This window comes from Bos indicus, chromosome 15 (genome assembly GCF_029378745.1).
Source record: "Bos indicus isolate NIAB-ARS_2022 breed Sahiwal x Tharparkar chromosome 15, NIAB-ARS_B.indTharparkar_mat_pri_1.0, whole genome shotgun sequence".
NCBI classification, from domain to species: Eukaryota; Metazoa; Chordata; class Mammalia; order Artiodactyla; family Bovidae; genus Bos; species Bos indicus.
Window position 1 is genome coordinate 46184042 of NC_091774.1, and position 19560 is coordinate 46203601.

The following is a 19560-nucleotide window of genomic DNA, read 5'->3' on the forward strand; positions in this document are numbered from 1 at the left end:
AATAGGATGAAGTTCAAGAAAGGAAAACCGTTCTCTAGGAGTGTGATATTGTATAGAGAAAAGCATAAACTTTTTGGATTCTAAGTGACCTAAATGTAATCCCAGCACTAGAAATCTCTGGTTTGTGATGCCTAGCAATGTTATTAAACTCTCTGAGTTTTCATTTCCATATTGCTGAGACAAAGATAACATGCTTATTTTACAGGGTTGATATGACAGGATGGGATATATTAAAAAGGATTTTAATGTTTTCTATTACAGCATTGCGTGTGTGTGTGCGTGGTAATCACTAAGTCATATCTGACTCTGCACTCCATGGACTGTAGTCTACCAGGTTCCTCTGTCCATGGGATTTTCCAGGCAAGAATACTGGAGTGGGTTTACATTTGCTCCTCCATAAATCTGCCCAACCCAGGGATCAAACCTGGGTCTCCTGCATTCTAGGTGGATTCTTTACTACTGAGCCACCTGGGAAGTCTTATTATAACATATGTATTACTATATCATGAATATCATGTTATAATAACCTTCCAACTTTCCCAATAGCCAGTACTTGTTCATCAACAAATATTGACTAATTACTACATGCCAGGCATTGTTCTAGACCCTTAGAAAGAGAAATGAACAAGAAATTCAGGCATTGAACAAATAAACAATTAAGCACTGAAGATTAAGTAGTTGCTATACACAAATTCAGGATGGAAGAAATAGAAAACTGCTGAAAGAAAGGACTTCTCTATCACAGAATCTTTTTGTCGTTTTGCTAATAGTAGGCTAGTCATTGTTAAGGCAGTCATATAAGCAGACTATATAAACCCTTGTCCAAAGGTTGATCAAGTTAATTGAGGCTACTGGTTTTGAAAAGTCTAGAGAGCAGTACAGGATAGAGCTGGTGATTCAGGCTTTAAGAATCATAGTTTTAGGTCACAGGAAAGATTAAATTATTTCTTATTATAGTATAATTATTAACAGGTGATGGATTAAAAATTATAGATTTCCCATTGTAATACTATTTTTCTGTGAATATATTATGTTAATGTGGAATAAACTCCAAGATAAAATTTTATTTGAAATAAAGCCATTTCAAATAAAGGACATGATATAAACATTACGAAAATTATAAAATATAATTACATATATTTCATAGAACTAACATTACACATATATACATATAAAATATGTAAATAGTAAATTGCTAGAAAGATACACAAGGAATTAATTATAATTGTTTCCTTGGTGCAGAAAAGTGGGAAAGCACAGAGGTGAACCCTGAGAAGGAAATCTTTTGATTATATATTATTTTGTACTTAATTTTATCATGTACATTTATTAAAATTTTAATAAAAAATACTTGACATAATACTCTAGTTTTATCTCATCCTTCCACTATTAATTGCTAGTCTTATGATCTAGAGAAAGATATTAAAATCACTCAATGTTCCAATACCTGTTGTGAAGAGTAAATAAGTCTAAGTACAGAAAACTTGATAAACCTAGGTGAATGTCATGTTAGGCAAGTTTCATCAAGATACTACCTGATCTGAGACTTGAAAGTTTCCATTAGGGTGAGGAAGAAGCATTTCAGTTGACTATCTGCTGCTGCTGCTGCTGCTGCTAAGTCGCTTCAGTCATGACCAACTGTGTGCGACCCCAAAGACGGCAGCCCACCAGGCTCCGAGGTCCCTGGGATTCTCTAGGCAAGAACACTGGAGTGGGTTGCCATTTCCTTCTCCAATGCATGAAAGTGAAAAGTGAAAGTGAAGTTGCTCAGTCGTGTCCGACTCCTAGCGACCCCATGGACTGCAGCCTACCAGGCTCCTCCGTCCATGGGATTTGCCAGGCAAGAGTACTGGAGTGGGTTGCCATTGTCTTCTCTGGACTATATGATAAGCCAACATCGTTATGATTCCACAATACTATTTCTGCAATCATTGATTTAGAATCTTTATACTAATTCTTTTGCTTTGAGTATTTTTCCTTTTTATTTTTACTTGGTTAACTCCTGCATGATTTTCTTATATCACTCTAAATACTACTTCCTCAGTGAAGTCTTCTCTGAATCATGCTTATAAATTATGACTTTCTGCTTTTATTGTTTCTCCAGAGTAATATACCTTTTCCTTGATAACAATGATATCAATTTGTAATTATAATTATTTGTGCAGTCTTTCCTCTCCACTGGACTGTAATGTCCCTGAGGCAAGGACTCTGTTTTGCTCATCCTTGTAAATTCAGTACTTATTAGTGAGCGTAAAGCAGGAATGGGAAGTGCTCAGAAGCAATGAGAACACTGAGGAGACTCATGATAATAATTTAGAAACGAGGGCCTGGCTAATGTCATATAATAGTGTACAATGGCATTGGCAATGAAAATGTGAATCGAGTCAATGTTAGAGCAAGAAGACTTTTGCTAAGGAAGAATGAGCAGGATTAGGAGACTGGTTGAATGCTTCTGTGATAGCCTTTATTGAAGTGCAGAATTACAACATGGTACTGCACTCTGCATGGCACTTTTTATTTCTGTAGCTGTTTGTGAGTCTGTCTGTCTCACAACCAGGAGCTCTGAGAGGGCAGCACCTGGTTTACTGTTACACCAAGATTCAGTCTGTGAATATCCACTGATTAAATGAAAGAAAATGTCAGCAAATGATGAGGTCAAAAAGAAGGATAATTAAAAAGAAAACATTTTTTAAGATTTGGAAATTCTCTGGGAGGATGGTGCTAGATATATGCTTTAACACCCAAGCAGAAATGTCTTGGATTTAGCTGGAAACCTGGAATTCACATTTCAGTGAGAGATCAGAGCTAGGGAATCAATTTAGGATTTATACATTTAATCATTGATTTATTAACCAAGTACCTATTGTATTCCAGGCATTTGACTAGGCCTCAGTAATACAAGCATGAATGATGAACTGTCCTTACTGTGTCCTCTATGCATATGAAAAATACAATTGTGATATCTTTAATGCTTAACAGTACTAACTTATTAACTTAGTGCTAACCGAGCTTAACACATGCTAGATGCCACATGTGTTCAAAGGAGAGTGAATTTGGATTTGTTTGAAGGAATCTAAGAGAGATTGATAGAAAACACTGGAGTTTACTCTTAAATGATACGTAGACACTAACTTGGAGAAGGTAATGGCAACCCACTCCAGTACTCTTGCCTGGAGAATCCCATGGACAGAGGAGCCTGGTAGGCTGCAGTCCATGTGGTCGTGAAGAGTCAGTCACGACTGAGCGACTTCACTTTCACTTTTCACTTTTCACTTTCATGCATTGGAGAAGGAAATGGCAACCCACTCCAGTGTTCTTGCCTGGAGAACCCCAGGGATGGGGGAGCCTGGTGGGCTGCTGCCTATGGGGTCGCACAGAGTCGGACACGACTGAAGCGATGCAGCAGCAGCAGCAGCAGACACTAACTTGGTATGAGATGTATAGTATGGTGTCTTTTAATATCATTTTGGACTAGTTTATTTTAGTGTTGCTCAATTGTTTTATGTTCTTACTGATTTTCTTTCTACTTGTCCTACTCATTAATGAGAAATGAATATAGAAATCTCCCACTGTATATGGATTTATCTATTTTTCATTTCACCTTTACCATTTTTTCCTCCATATTTTGAAGCACTTATCAGGTGATTACACATTTAGGCTGATTATGGTTACTTGATGAATTGTCCTCTTTGCCATTAAAACTTATGCCTATTTATCACTGGAAATACTAATGAACATAATGCTTGAATCACAGGAATAGATCAATAATTAGAGGAAAAATAAACAAACAAAATTTCAGGGACTTTGACCCACTATTATACTGTTGGAATTTTATCTCAATATGGTAGCTGAAGAAGACTTTAAAAAAAAACCTTAAAACTTTAAAATGTTCACTACATGACTGCTTATACTGGAATACAAGAAACAATGAATTATGGAGAATATAAATCATATAAAGTAATGGAACTTATACATGGTGACATGTTTTATAGCCTTCAAGTATTATTCTTACAAATAATTGTCACAGCATGAAAATAAATGTTTATGATTGGCATCAGGAGCTTTATATTCCTTACCCAGTTTAATCCTTATACCAACTCTATGTGGAAATTAACCACGATTACCTGTTTTTAGATAAGAAAACTGCTTTATCTACCCTAATAACTTGTTGGGTGCCTAATCTGTTAACCTTGGTTATGACATTAAGTGATAAAAATAATTATAAAAATGTGCATTCAGTATGTCTATAATTGTCAGAGATTATTAGAAGTTCATAAAGGTATTCAGATGAAGTAATTGCTAAGAATCAAAACCCATATATGAATCTGCAATATGCTTGGGCTGTCATAAATACATTATTAATAGCAAGTCTTAAGAAACCTATAGGATAGATATGATTATTATTTGCATAATTTTACAGATGAAAAAGGTGTGAAGAGTTATTGACTTTCCCCTATTCACCCAAAAAATAAATGGCAGAGTGGAGTATGAACACAGGCAAGGCTCCTTTATATTGTATAATATTTCATTATTTCAGGAGTTCATAGTTTTTCTTTCATAATTTCCAATGTTGATGAAATGATAAACTTCTGAACGCAGTAATTGTGTTTTATGGTCTTTTGTACTTTCACAGCAACATACACAAAGGTTGAAAACCGAAAGGCACTAAAGGAAGCAAAGCATAACAGAGTTGTTAACAAGACATAGAGGAACAGCTAGGATCCATTGCAAGCTTGAAAGCAGCACCATGCCTGAAATTAAGTTTGTGAAAATTTGGAATTACTTCGACAAAGCTTAAAAACCTCAATATAGAACAAGAGTGAAAATTGGAAGCTCTGACAATTCTATCTCAGAAAAATATTTTGAAAGGAGGTGATTAAGGATATTGGAGTTATGAAAGGATAGTTGTGGGGATTAGTGATCCACTTTTCTCTACCATGCTAAATACAAACAAATTTAAAGCCAAAACTGCCTCACGTATGTGAAATGAAATGAATAAATGGGACAAATAATGCATGGGGGATTTATGCCTTTATTTCTCCTGATGGAGTCAGTCTTGCAGAACACAAAGTAAAGTATCAAGAAGACTCTTGGTCCCCAAGTTCGCATCAGAAGAAATTTCACACTGTCCCCAGTGTATGCCACACTGGTGCACATTAGCAAAGTAAATACTTAGAATACATTGGTTGTAGAAGTTTCAAAATAGCATTTGTACCAGTAAGATAAGGAAGGTTAAGTCCATATTGGGCAAACAGAGGAAAATGGCACATAATACTGATAGGTGGACTATACCTCTGTGCTCCTTCCCCGCACTGGTCTTTTCAACAACCATTTCACCAGCTGGCTTTTGTCTCCGAAAAGATGAAAACAGAGGTAGAGAGGAATCCCAAACATGGAATTGATTGTTCCTCACTTAATAACCTTTAGTTCCATCTTTCTAATGGTGAGGGAGGAGAGAGGAGGGTTTAGGATGGGGAACACATGTATACCTGTGGCAGATTCATTTTGATATATGGCAAAACCAATTCAATATTGTAAAGTTAAATAAAATAAAATAAAATAAAAAACAACAACTATAGTTCCACCTCAAAATGTCTACAGAAAGCAGTTTCTGACACCCATAGCCTTGTGGAAGGTCCGACCAAGGGCATTCTTCACCTCATTATTCCTTAAGCTGTAGATGATGGGGTTCAACATGGGAGTTATAACAGTGTAGGACAGTGATAGCACTTTCTTGCTCTCAGGAGAATTATTGGACTTTGGTCGGAAGTAGGTGAGGCTTGAAGATACATAGAAGAGGGAGACAACAAGTAGGTGGGATGAGCAGGTAGAGAAGGCTTTATGCTTCCCCTTAGCTGATGGAATCTTCAGGATGGCAGCAGTGATGCGAGTGTAGGAACACAGGATCAGTAAGCAGGGAATCATGACAACCAGAATGGTTCCAATGATGGCATAGATCTCAAACAGCGCTGTGTCTGCACAGACCAGACTCAGCACAGGTGGGCTGTCACAGAAGAAGTGGTTCACCTTGTTGATGCCACAGAATGGAAAGCTGAAGAGCCACGTGGTCTGCACAGTAGCCATGGGAATGCCTGGAAACCAGGAGACAGCTGCCAGTTTGGCACGTGTCCTTGGGTTCATGATGACTGGGTAGTGCAAGGGACTGCAGATGGCTACATAGCGGTCATAGGCCATGGTGGCCAGGAGGAAGCATTCAGAAACCCCAAAGAAGAAGAGGAAATACATCTGAGTGGCACAGCCAAGAAAGGAGATGGTTGTGTCCTGGGCAATCAGGGTCCCCAGCATCTTGGGCACAATGACTAGGTTGAAGCCAATCTCTAAGAAGGACAAGTTCCTGAGGAAGAAGTACATGGGGCTGTGCAGCGTGGGGTCAGCCAAGGTAACCAGAATGATGAGGCTGTTTCCCAGCAGAGTGACCAGGTAGATGACTAGAAATGTCAGGAAGAGCAGTGATTGTATTTCAGTAGGTAAGGAAGAGAAACTGACGAGGATAAACTCACTTACTCTTGTCCAGTTTCCTTCAGCCATTGATAAATGAATGGAGGTGTGGTCATGGAGAGAGACTCTTGATTGGAAGAGTCAGATTCTGGATTTGTTTTCAGACTCTTTCTTAGTGTCAGGAAAAAAGCACAATCAGGATCTCAGTTGTAACAGAAAGTGCCTTGTACTATCTAAGAATCAACACAAGGAAGAAAGAATGGAGTCTGAGTTCTGAAATGCGCAATGTCTCATCCTTCCCCACTCTTATTCTTTATGATCCATTTTCTACTTTGTTACCATATTTACTAAAACAACTTGGATCAAATCTATACACATTCATTTTCTGCTGCACATTTAATCCCTTTGTAGTGGGGTTAAGTGAGATGGGTCCTGAAGCAATGGAGTGGAGTCAGATCGAAAAACAGTAGAAATTTTCCATTTGTACCTATTATATATCCCCCCTTCTGTAAAGATTCATGGTGTTTATATTCTCCATCTACTGCCAAAGTAGGATTTACCTTTATGTACGCATTTAAGGTGGAGAAGACAATGGCACCCCACTCTAGTACTCTTGCCTAGAAAATCCCATGAATGGAGGAGCCTGGTAGGCTGCAGTCCATGGGGTCGCTGAGTCGGACATGACTGAATGACTTTCCTTTCACTTTTCACTTTCATGCATTGGAGAAGGAAATGGCAACCCTCTCCAGTGTTCTTGCCTGGAGAATCCCAGGGACGGGGAGCCGGGTGGCTGCTGTCTATGGGGTCGCTCAGAGTCAGACACGACTGAAGCGGCTTAGCAGCAGCAGCAGCACGCATTTAAGGACTGCAAACACTAAGAGTATTTGAGAGGGTATAGAGTAGAAAAAGTCAACTGTTTTATCATGTTTTGTTTTGACGTGACTCAAAGTAGTAGAAGATGTGGCAGTGAGATGCAAAGGAAGGATATCTACAGACTGTAGTAGTTTTAATGCACTTTCTCTCCCCTTTCAGTATAAGAACTGTAGAATACTTCTAGTCATGTAATGCTTATTCCTTCTTGCCTAACCAGATTATGAGGTAATGACCTTAGGATCTTTCTCCTCATTCCAGCAAAACTATAATTGATTGTCAGAATTCAGAATATGCACTTGTTTTCAACATTAAGATATGAGAGGAGAATTGTAGTACACCTAAGTAGATAAACACTGTGTCCCAGGAAAGTCCAACTACGTCTCTTTCAAGCGTGGACAAATTGGAAAAAAGAAGCAGATCCTCAGAAAAATTCTGTGAAAAATATGAGGAAGATTAGAGGGAATGTTCAAAAGATAATATTCATAAAAAATTAACCTGGACTATATTAAATAAGAGACTCTTAAATCATATGAAAAAATTCAATATCTATTCCACTTCTATTGAGGTACTGGTGATGTGAAGCTTTCTTCCTCCATGAAGTTTAGAATCTAATGGAGGATATATTTAAATAATCAATTATATTAAAATCACAGAGAAGGTCTTGACACAGTAAATATACAGCATCTTGGTAGGGGTAATGTATAAGGAGAAGGGATACCTAGTAAAGCCTTTGATGGCTTTCTAAGAAATGAGGATGAAAATGAAGTTGGCTGAAGGTGTGCAGAACACCTAGGGTGCACTTTAATGTGACAATATTATAAAAATAAAGAATTAGGAAAAAGTAAAAATCACGGAGCTAACTTTTTTAACTGAAAGCATTCCTTAATACACAGATTCACAGGTGTGTATTAAGACACACAAATGGAAATATACCAATATGCCTTGATCTTTGTCATTTATTTTTAAGAAAAATCTTAGAATAGGGAAATTATCTTTTAAGCAGTCAGACAGGTAATAAATAAAAACAAAAAGGCAAGACCACATATCACAGTCAAAAGACCTTTCAGGCTCCTGCCAGTCCCTCCAGAACTTCCAGAAAAACATTCTTCTAATCATTCACTGACTTGTCCTAGGAAGAGGAACCCACCCTTATAGCCTTTCTTCACCCACAGAATCGACCTAAGCAAATAGTGTACTTGATGTGAACTGTCTTGTTCCACTGAAGCAAGTCTTCCCTGAGTTAATTAGAGGACAGTCAAGACTTCAGGAGACATATGTTCTGTCAAAGCTACAGTGACTGGAAGTTTTCTGACCCAGAAAGATTTACAGGACAGAATTGGAGAAAAGAAAAACAAAACCCTGGGTAATCTCAATCTGCTTGTTGTCTTAGATGTAACTTATGACAAAGAAAGGGGAAACTGTGGCTCAGGAAGGGGGAAAACTGATAAGATTGTCCCAGTGTGGACAGAGGAATGGAATTAGGTGTTCCACCAAAACTTGCCTAGCCGAGCACCTGAACCTTGAGATGGGCCTGGGTTGATTTGGCCCTTGATGAGATCCTTACCTGTGCCCAGTAGGGAGATCTGCCTTGTTCAGCTCTACCTGATACCTGTACTTCATGCAGGCCCCTGAGTGTTTGACAAACTCTGGCTCTGCTGTCAGAGGAACCAGAAAAAGTACCAGGGAGTCTTACTCCCTTTTCTGGATGAGTCATTAATGACTGGATCTGAAACCAGGTCACTGCAGCTTGTATCTGGTGTGAGTGAGCAGACCAGATGGGTTGGCCCTGCGCTCAGTCGTGACAGGAGATCTGTTCCCAGCTGTGCCTCTTTGGTCCTCAGGGCCACATAAAGGGCTGGCACCTGTATTTTCCCCTAGGGTTCTGGGCTCAACTTTGCTCCTCTTCCTGCCCTTCCTCAAGGGTACCTGACCTTTCTTGATTCCACTACTCTTTGAGTCCCTAAGGAATGTCAGATGCCAATAGGATGAAGTTCAAGAAAGGAAAACCATACTCGAGGAGTGCAGTATTGTGTAGAGAAAAGCACAAGTGTTTTGAATTGAGTGACCTAAGTTTAATCCCAGCACTGGAACTCTCTGGTTGCTGATGCCTTGCAATTTTATTAAATTCTTTGAGTTTCCATTTCCATATTGCTTAGACAAATACGCTTATTTTACAGGATTGGTATGAACAGGATGGGCTATATTAACAAGGATGTTAATATATTCTATTATAGCATATATGGGGCTTCCCTGGTGGCTCAGATGGTAAAGCATCTGCCTGCAATGCAGGGGACCTGGGTTCGACCCCTGGCTTGGGAAGATCCCGCAGAGAAGGGAATGGGTACCCACTCCAGTATCCTTGCTTGGAGATTTCCAAAGACAGAGGAGCCTGGCAAGTTACATTCCATGGGTTCACAAAGAGTCAGACACAACTGAGAGATTAACATACACACACAGCATATATATTACTGTATCATGAATATCATAATAACCTTCCCAATAATCAGTAATTTTTCATTAACAAATACTGAGTAATTACTATATACCAGACATTGTTATAGACCCTCAAAGAGATAAATAAGCAAAACAAAGTACCTGTGCTCTTAAAGCTTACATTTGATTGAGGGAAGCTAGGCATTGAACAAATAAACAATTAAGCATTTAAGACTAAGTAGTTGCTATGGACAAACTTCACTGGTTCCTGGCTTTGGCTCAGAAGCCTCTTAATATCTATTTTTTGTAGATTAATCAGGCAATAAAACCTCACTGGAAAAGATAGTGGGTCCTATGCGACTTTTAAAATTTGGCCATAGAGATCTGTAACCTATAATATTCATCCATCCTGTCCATGTTTGTGTTGAACACTGGGGCTTGTAAAAAGAGCTTAAGAATGCTTGGAAAGAATGACTCTGAACTCCTAGCAAAGGGACTGAACAATAACCTAGGACCAAAAAAAAAAAAAAAAAATTGAAGAAGAAAGGAAATGGAGGCCAGATGGAGCCTTGAGAAGCAAATCTGGAAAAAGAAAAAGGGGGCAGAGGAAAGCTAAATTATCTTTGAGGCCAAGCTATGTGTCATGGGACCTCAACTAGTCTTACTGCAGGAAGAAGGTAGACTGCAGTGATTTCTTTCAACTATTGTCACACTTTTTTTACAATCATAGAGAAGATTACCTGTATAATGAAATTCATATTGCTCTGCATTCTTTTTAAACTGCATTTATATAATTATTGTGGCTTCCAAGGAGGCTCAGTGGTAAAGAATCCACCTGTCAAACAGGAGACAAAGGTTTGACCTCTGATCCAGGAAGGTCCCATGGAAAAGGAAATCCACTTCAGTATTCTTCCCTGGGAAATTCCACGAACAAAGGAGCCTGGAGGGCTACAGTCCATGGGGTGGCAAAGAATTAGACACCACTTAGTGACCAAACAACATACACAAAATCCAGGATGGAAGAAAAAGAAAACTGCTGAAAAGACTCAAACAGGCTTCTTCTCTTATAGGATCTTTTTATTTTTTTGCTAATAGTAGGCTGGTCATTGTTATAATGACCAACCCAGAGGCTGATCAAGTGAATTGAGGCTACTGGCTTTTGAAAAGCCTAGAGAGAAGTACTGGAGAAGGAAATGGCAACCCATTCCAGTATTCTTGCCTAGAGATTCCTGTGGACAGAGGAGCCTGGTGGGCTGCTGTCCATAGGGTCGAACAGAGTTGGACACGACTGAAGCGACTTAGCAGCAGCAGCAGCAGAGAGCAGTACAAAATAGAGCTAGTGATTCAAGCTTTAAGAGTCACAGAATCTTAAACACAGGAAAAGTTAAACTCTTTCTTATTATAGCATCTTTTTTAATAGTAAAATAATGGGAAATAGATGGGGAAACAGTGTCAGACTTTATTTTTGGGGGCTCCAAAATCACTACAGATGTTGACTGCAGCCATGAAATTAAAAGACGCTTACTCCTTGGAAGAAAAGTTATGACCAACCTAGACAGCATATTGAAAAGCAGAGACATTACTTTGCCAACAAAGTCCATCTAGTCAAGGCTATTGTTTTTCCAGTGGTCATGTATGGATGTGAGAGTTGGACTATGAAGAAAGCTGAGCGCTGAAGAATTGATGCTTTTGAACTGTGGTGTTGGAGAAGACTCTTGAGAGTCCCTTGGACTGCAAGGAGATCCAACCAGTCCATTCTGAAGGAGATCAGCCCTGGGATTTCTTTGGAAGGAATGATGCTAAATCTGAAACTCCAGTACTTTGGGCACCTCGTGCAAAGAGTTGACTCATTGGAAAAGACTCTGATGCTGGGAGGGATTGGGGGCAAGAGGAAAAGGGGATGACAGAGAATGAGATGGCTGGATGGCATCACTGACTCGATGGACGTGAGTTTGAGTGAACTCTGAAAGTTGGTGATGGACAGGGAGGCCTGGCGTGCTGTGATTCCTGGGGTCGCAGAGAGTCGGACACGACTGAGTGATTGAACTGAACTGAATATAAAAACTATCTTAATTCTATCAATAGACAATTGATTAAAAATTGTAGATTTCCATTGAATACTGTTAATGCAAGTTCATGTGCCTGATGCACAATGAGGCCAAACAAACTGAAACGTTGGAGTTTGGGGCAGAGAATGGTTTATTGCAAGGCCATGCGAGGAGGTGGGAGGTTTATGCCCTAAAAAGCCCTGAACTCCCCGAAAAGTTGTAGCAAAGTACTTTTAAAAGCCAGGTAAGGGAGGGGTGTCGCAGTGTCTGTGATCAACTTGTGCACAATTCTCCAAATGGCTGATGGTAAGGCAACAGAGTAGTGTCACAGGGGGTAGCATAATTGGTCCTTAGGCTCCAGGAGGAGTCAAATAGTAACATCTTCCAACTGTTGAAGAGAGGGAAGTTTTTTCACATCTGCAAAACAACTCAAGAAATGTTGATCAAATACTATTACCTAGCTACTTCAGGGAGGAGCTAAAGCAGGAGATATGGGGGAAGGCCTGTCCCTGGGAAAGCCCAATGGAGTCCTATCTCCCTTACAATACTATGTAACTGTGAATATATTAATGTGGAATAAACTTCAAGATAAAATTTTATTTGAAAAAAAGCAAGATGAAAGAAACTGTATACACAGTATACAAATAAAATATATTTTATAGAGCTACATATTATACGCAGACATATACGATGTGTAAACAGTAAATTTTTTGAAAGATACATGAAGAACTGATAATAGTCATTGTCTTTGGGCCAGGAAAGTGGGGAAGAACAGGGGTCAACCCTGAGAGGGAGATATTTTGATAGTATATTCTTTTGTTCTTAATTAATTTCATCACGCAAATTTATTAATTTTTTAATAAAAATAAGATACTTGAAACAAAATAATACTTTCATTCTGGTTTCTCCCCTATTAATTTCTAACCTTATAACCTAGAGAAAGATCTTAAAATTACTCCATGTCCCAATACCTGTTGTGAAAAGGAAAAGGGATTAAGTATAGAAAATATGCCGAGTCATATAAAGCTGGCTTTATCAAGACACTATTTGAGTGGAGACTTGAAGGTTTCCATAAGGGAGAGGAAGGGGCTTTCCAGTTGAGTGTATGATGACAGCATCACTTTGATTACTTCTACCATCGCTGTTTCTGCAACTACACTTAGTATTTGTCAGATTGACTTCCTTATTTTCAACTAATTCATTAACTTTCCTTCGTTAGGATCTTTGCATAGGTTAATTCATTTGTTTCTAATGTTTTTCCTACTAATTGTTGCCTGGTTAACTCCCACTTGATTTTCTGAAATGACTTTCTGATTTTTGGTCATTACTTTCTAAGAAAAGAGTTTCCTGCCTCCCTTATGTTAAAAGTCTCACTTAATCTTCTTCAGAGAATTTTATGATTTTACTTAATAGCTATGGTAGCATTGTATAATTACATATTTATTTATAAATTCTGTAAATCAGTTCTTAGTCGTGAGTGTAAAGGATGATTGGAAAGAAAGAATGAAGCCATGAGCACAGTGAGGAGGCCTGTACAGTAATATTTCAGCAACAAAGGCCTGGCTAGGCAGGTCAGGAAGCAACAGTTAGAACTGGACATGGAACAACAGACTGGTTCCAAATAGGAAAAGGAGTACGTCAAGGCTGAATATTGTCACCCTGCTTATTTAACTTATATGCAGAATACATTATGAGAAACGCTGGGTTGGAAGAAGCACAAGCTGGAATTAAGATTGCTAGGAAAAATATCAATAACCTCAGATATACAGATGACACCACCCTTATGGCAGAAAGTGAAGAGGAACTCAAAAGCCTCTTGATGAAAGTGAAGGAGGAGAGTGAAAAAGTTGGCATAAAGCTCAACATTCAGAAAACGAAGATCATGGCATCTGGTCTCATCACTTCATAGGAAATAGATGGGGAAACAGTGGAAACAGTGTCAGACTTTATTTTTTTGGGCTCCAAAATCACTGCAGATGGTGATTGCAGCCATGAAATTAGAAGACACTTACTCCTTGGAAGGAAAGTTATGACCAACCTAGATAGCATATTCAAGAGCAGAGACATTACTTTGCCAACAAAGGTCCATCTAGTCAAGGCTATGGTTTTTTCAGTGGTCATGTATGAATGTAACAGCTGGACTGTGAAGAAAGCTGAGTGCTGAAGAATTGATGCTTTTGAACTGTGGTGTTGGAGAAGACTCTTGAGAGTCCCTTGGACTGCAAGGAGATCCAACCAGTCCATTTTAAAGGAGATCAGTCTTGGGTATTCATTGGAAGGACTGATGCTGAAGCTGAAACTCCAGTACTTTGGCCACCTCATGCGAAGAGTTGACTCATTGAAAAAGACTCTGATGCTGGGAGGGATTGGGGGCAGGAGGAGAAGGGGATGACAGAGGATGAGGTGGCTGGATGGCATCACTGACTCGATGAACGTGAGTTTGAGTGAACTCCAGGAGTTGGTGATGGACAGGGAGGTCTGGCGTGCTGAGATTCATGGGGTTGCAAAGAGTCGGACACGACTGAGGGACTGAACTGAACTGAGGCCATTGACAGAGGGAATGTCAATGAGGATTCAAACAAAAGATGTGGAAGAGTTTTGCCAAGAAAGAATTAGCAGGATTTAGAGACTGGTTGAATAGTCCCAGTGTAGCACTTACCAATGTGTAGAATTATTGCACAGTAAGGCACTATGCATAGGAGCTCTTAGAGGGCAGTATCTTGTTTATCTTTTTGTTGTACCTTCAGGACTCAGTGTGTAAATATTCACTGATTAAGTGAAAGGATATGGCAACAAAAAGGGGAATCAAAAAGAGGAATAAATAACCAGCTTTGGCAATGGGAATGTAAATTAACAGAGATGAATAAAAAGTGTCTCCAAGGAAGAATTTCAAGAGTTGAAGACTTGTTGTATACTCCTATAATAGCAATTATCAAGTTGTGGCATTACATTAATGGTAGAGTAAAGTACATTGAATGATGTTTAATTTTACTTCTCTGATCCATTTACTGGATAAGCACCAACTGAACAGCAGTGCATTTGTTCACCATTGTACTCCGAGAATTTGGTACACGTGTTTCCTGATGGAATGTAAACATAAATCAACGAAAATTTAAATTAAAAATAAGGGTAAATAATAAGAAAGAATTGTCTAGATATAATGACTGGAAATGAGATTGTGTTTTATTCTAAGTAACCATGAATTCAGAATTTCATCATGAAGGCATATCACACAGGGGTTGGAGTTGTCTTATGAACTGTGCATAACCCTTAGCTAACCAGTTCAGCATGCCTTTAACAAGCTCAGATCTTTGCTCCATGTTCTGTATGGTTTGGACATTTATGTTGAGCAGGGTGGTTGGGTGCTCAAGTGCACCTCTTTCTCTTTATATGGATCATAGTTGCATCATTCATATTTGATTGTTGGTATTCATATGTTTTGTTATGGGTTTCATTATGGGTAATGTAAATTGTTTTAAACAACCTTGCTGTACATTGGAGTACAGCAGATGGTTATCACTTATGGGTGAGTTGTTTTTATCAGTGTATGCAAATAAACCCTCACAAACTATTAAAATTGCTTACCAGTAAAGGCATTTCCATGTTCACATCTTTTACTGGGCATTTTGGATAACAATTCTGGTGGGTTTGGGTGGTTAAAACTGGAGGGGACTGTTTGAGGAAAGCATATTTAAAGAACATTTTGGGGAGGAAATTAGTGGAAACTTCTCTGCTGTGTTTATTGGTACTATCATCAGGGAGAAGGAAGCATCTTCATAAAATTTATTTCACAGATTATAGTTTGAGAGCATTGTGCTAGATAGATACTTTGCTATATAAGCAGAAATGTCTTGGAGACACCTGGAAAACATGAAAAACATTTGGCTGAGAGGTCACTGCTAGAGGTAATGATTTGGAACTTAATCACTCAACATTTATGAGTATTACTGAGTGTCAGGCAAAGGAATATAAATGTGAGAGATTGTCCTTATACTCATCTATTAGATGTGCATGTAAAATACAATTAACTATATTTTCTTAAATGCTTTAGCAGCAATAAATGCCCAAGATATGCATGACAAAGGCTAGTGAACTTACCTTTGTCTATCGGGAATCAGAGAGGGTTTCTAGAAGGAAAACATTAGCATTGTATTCCAGAGAATAAAACTAGAGCTGAATCTTGAAAGATAAGTTGAAATTAACTTAGTATAGGGAGGAAGTTATGAGATGGAGGAATTTGAGACAGAAAAATTGCATAAAGACACAAGGCTTAATCATAAATTCTGCCATTTACTGAACATTTATTCTGTGCCAGATATCTTTTTCAGTCAGAATATAAAAGTAATTTTATAAGTGCTTTTAATTCTCCCAGAGAAATCGTTCATCACCAAATAGATCAGATAATTTCCATTTAAGTTGATGTCAACATTGTTTTTTGTTGTGTTTTATTTTCTTTGCTCATTACCCCTCTCCTAAGAACTATTTTAATCTTTGTGTTAAACATTATTTTTTAAATTTACTTATTTTATATAACTCTTTTCAAGTTCTACCTTTATATTTTAGAGAAGTCATATGCAATATTTTAAAACTTCTTGATATTTTGGATTCATACCAAGATTAAAACTTTTAGTCTGATACTTAAAGTTGTGACAATGGAACAGGTTACCTGCTTTTTTTTGGAACAACTATCCTATTTTACAAACTGTGATGAAACCAGAGAGGAATAACTGATACTGTATTTTTTTAAATTTTATTTTATTTTTAAACTTTACATAATTGTATTAGTTTTGCCAAATATCAAAATGAATCCACCACAGGTATACATGTGTTCCCCATCCTGAACCCTCCTCCCTCCTCCCTTCCCATACCATCCCTCTGGATCGTCCCAGTGCACTAGCCCCAAGCATCCAGTATTGTGCATTGAACCTGGACTGGCATCTCGTTACATACATGATATTTTACATGTTTCATGCCATTCTCCCAAATCTTCCCACCCTCTCCCTCTCCCACAGAGTCCATAAGACTGTTCTATACATCAGTGTCTCTTTTGCTGTCTCGTACACAGGGTTATTGTTACCATCTTTCTAAATTCCATATATATGCGTTAGTATACTGTATTGGTGTTTTTCCTTCTGGATTACTTCACTCTGTATAATACGTTCCAGTTTCATCCATCTCATTAGAACTGATTCAAATGTATTCTTTTTAATGGCTGAGCAATTCTCCATTGTGTATATGTACCACAGCTTTCTTATCCATTCATCTGCTAATGGGCATCTAGATCGCTTCCATGTCCTGGCTATTATAAACAGTGCTGCGATGAACATTGGGGTACACGTGTCTCTTTCCCTTCTGGTTTCCTCAGTGTGTATGCCCAGCAGTGGGATTGCTGGATCATAAGGCAGTTCTATTTCCAGTTTTTTAAGGAATCTCCACATTGTTCTCCATAGTGGCTGTACTAGTTTGCATTCCCACCAACAGTGTAAGAGAGTTCCCTTTTCTCCACACCCTCTCCAGCATTTATTGCTTGTAGACTTATGGATTGCAGCCATTCTGACTGGCGTGAAATGGTACCTCATAGTGGTTTTGATTTGCATTTCTCTGATAATGAGTGATGTTGAGCATCTTTTCATGTGTTTGTTAGCCATCTGTATGTCTTCTTTGGAGAAATGTCTATTTAGTTCTTTGGCCCATTTTTTGATTGGGTCATTTATTTTTCTGGAGTTGAGCTGTAGGAGTTGCTTATATATTTTTGAGATTAGTTGTTTGTCAGTTGCTTCATTTGCTATTATTTTCTCCCATTCTGAAGGCTGTCTTTTCACCTTGCTAATAGTTTCCTTTGATGTGCAGAAGCTTTTAAGGTTAATTAGGTCCCATTGTTTATTTTTGCTTTTATTTCCAATATTCTGGGAGGTGGGTCATAGAGGATCCTGCTGTGATGTATGTCGGAGAGTGTTTTGCCTATATTCTCCTCTAGGAGTTTTATAGTTTCTGGTCTTACATTGAGATCTTTAATCCATTTTGAGTTTATTTTTGTGTATGGTGTTAGAAAGTGTTCTAGTTTCATTCTTTTACAAGTGGTTGACCAGTTTTCCCAGCACCACTTGTTAAAGAGATTGTCTTTTCTCCATTGTATATTCTTGCCTCCTTTGTCAAAGATAAGGTGTCCATATGTGCGTGGATTTATCTCTGGGCTTTCTATTTTGTTCCATTGATCTATATTTCTGTCTTTGTGCCAGTACCATACTGTCTTGATAACTGTGGCTTTGTAGTAGAGCCTAAAGTCAGGTAGGTTGATTCCTCCAGTTCCATTCTTCTTTCTCAAGATCACTTTGGCTATTCGAGGTTTTTTGTATTTCCATACAAATTGTGAAATTATTTGTTCTAGCTCTGTGAAGAATACCGTTGGTAGCTTGATAGGGATTGCATTGAATCTATAAATTGCTTTGGGTAGTATACTCATTTTCACTGTATTGATTCTTCCAATCCATGAAATCTATTAGTGTCCTCTTTTATTTCTTTCACCAGTGTTTTATAGTTTTCTATATATAGGTCTTTAGTTTCTTTAGGTAGATATATTCCTAAGTATTTTATTCTTTCCGTTGCAATGGTGGATGGAATTGTTTCCTTAATTTCTCTTTCTGTTTTCTCATTATTAGTGTATAGCAATGCAAGGGATTTCTGTGTGTTGATTTTATATCCTGCAACTTTACTATAGTCATTGATTAGTTCTAGTAATTTTCTGGTGGAGTCTTTAGGGTTTTCAATGTAGAGGATCATGTCATCTGCAAATAGTAAGAGTTTTACTTCTTTTCCAATTTGGATTCCTTTTATTTCTTTTTCTGCTCTGATTGCTGTGGCCAAAACTTCCAAAACTATGTTGAATAGTAATGGTGAAAGTGGGCACCCTTGTCTTGTTTCTGACTTTAGAGGAAATGCTTTCAATTTTTCACCACTGAGGATAATGTTTGCTGTGGGTTTGTCATATATAGCTTTTATTATGTTGAGGTATGTTCCTTCTATTCCTGCTTTCTGGAGAGTTTTTATCATAAATGGATGTTGCATTTTGTCAAAGACTTTCACAGCATCTATTGAGATAATCATATGGTTTTTATTTTTCAATTTGTTAATGTGGTGTATTACATTGATTGATTTGCGGATATTGAAGAATCCTTGCATCCCTGGGATAAAGCCCACTTGGTCATGGTGTATGATCTTTTTAATGTGTTGTTGGATTCTGATTGCTAGAATTTTGTTAAGGATTTTTGCATCTATGTTCATCAGTGATATTGGCCTGTAGTTTTCTTTTTTTGTGGCATCTTTGTCAGGTTTTGGTATTAGGGTGATGGTGGCCTCATAGAATGAGTTTGGAAGTTTACCTTCCTCTGCAATTTTCTGGAAGAGTTTGAGCAGGATAGGTGTTAGCTCTTCTCTAAATTTTTGGTAGAATTCAGCTGTGAAGCCGTCTGGACCTGGGCTTTTGTTTGCTGGAAGATTTTTGATTACAGTTTCAATTTCCGTGCTTGTGATGGGTCTGTTAAGATTTTCTATTTCTTCGTGGTCCAGTTTTGGAAAGTTGTACTTTTCTAAGAATTTGTCCATTTCTTCCACGTTGTCCATTTTATTGGCATGTAGTTGATAGTCGTCTCTTATGATCCTTTGTATCTCTGTGTTGTCTGTTGTGATCTCTCCATTTTCATTTCTAATTTTATTGATTTGATTTTTCTCCCTTTGTTTCTTGATGAGT

At 38.1% G+C, this 19560-nt stretch overlaps 1 protein-coding gene across 1 annotated transcript; it reads right to left on the bottom strand.

Annotated features, from left to right (window-relative positions):
* Nucleotides 1-5304: 5304 nt before the first annotated feature.
* On the bottom strand, nt 5305-6674 carry LOC109569320 (olfactory receptor 10A5). The gene has a single exon (XM_019974656.2). The coding sequence runs from the start codon at nt 6547-6549 to the stop codon at nt 5596-5598; it is 954 nt and encodes a 317-aa protein (XP_019830215.2). The 5' UTR covers nt 6550-6674; the 3' UTR covers nt 5305-5595.
* Nucleotides 6675-19560: the final 12886 nt, after the last annotated feature.

Coding starts and splice junctions, on each gene's coding strand:
- LOC109569320 (XM_019974656.2), bottom strand. CDS start 6,549: ATGGCTGAAGGAAACTGGACAAGAGTAAGTGAGTTTATCCTCGTCAGT.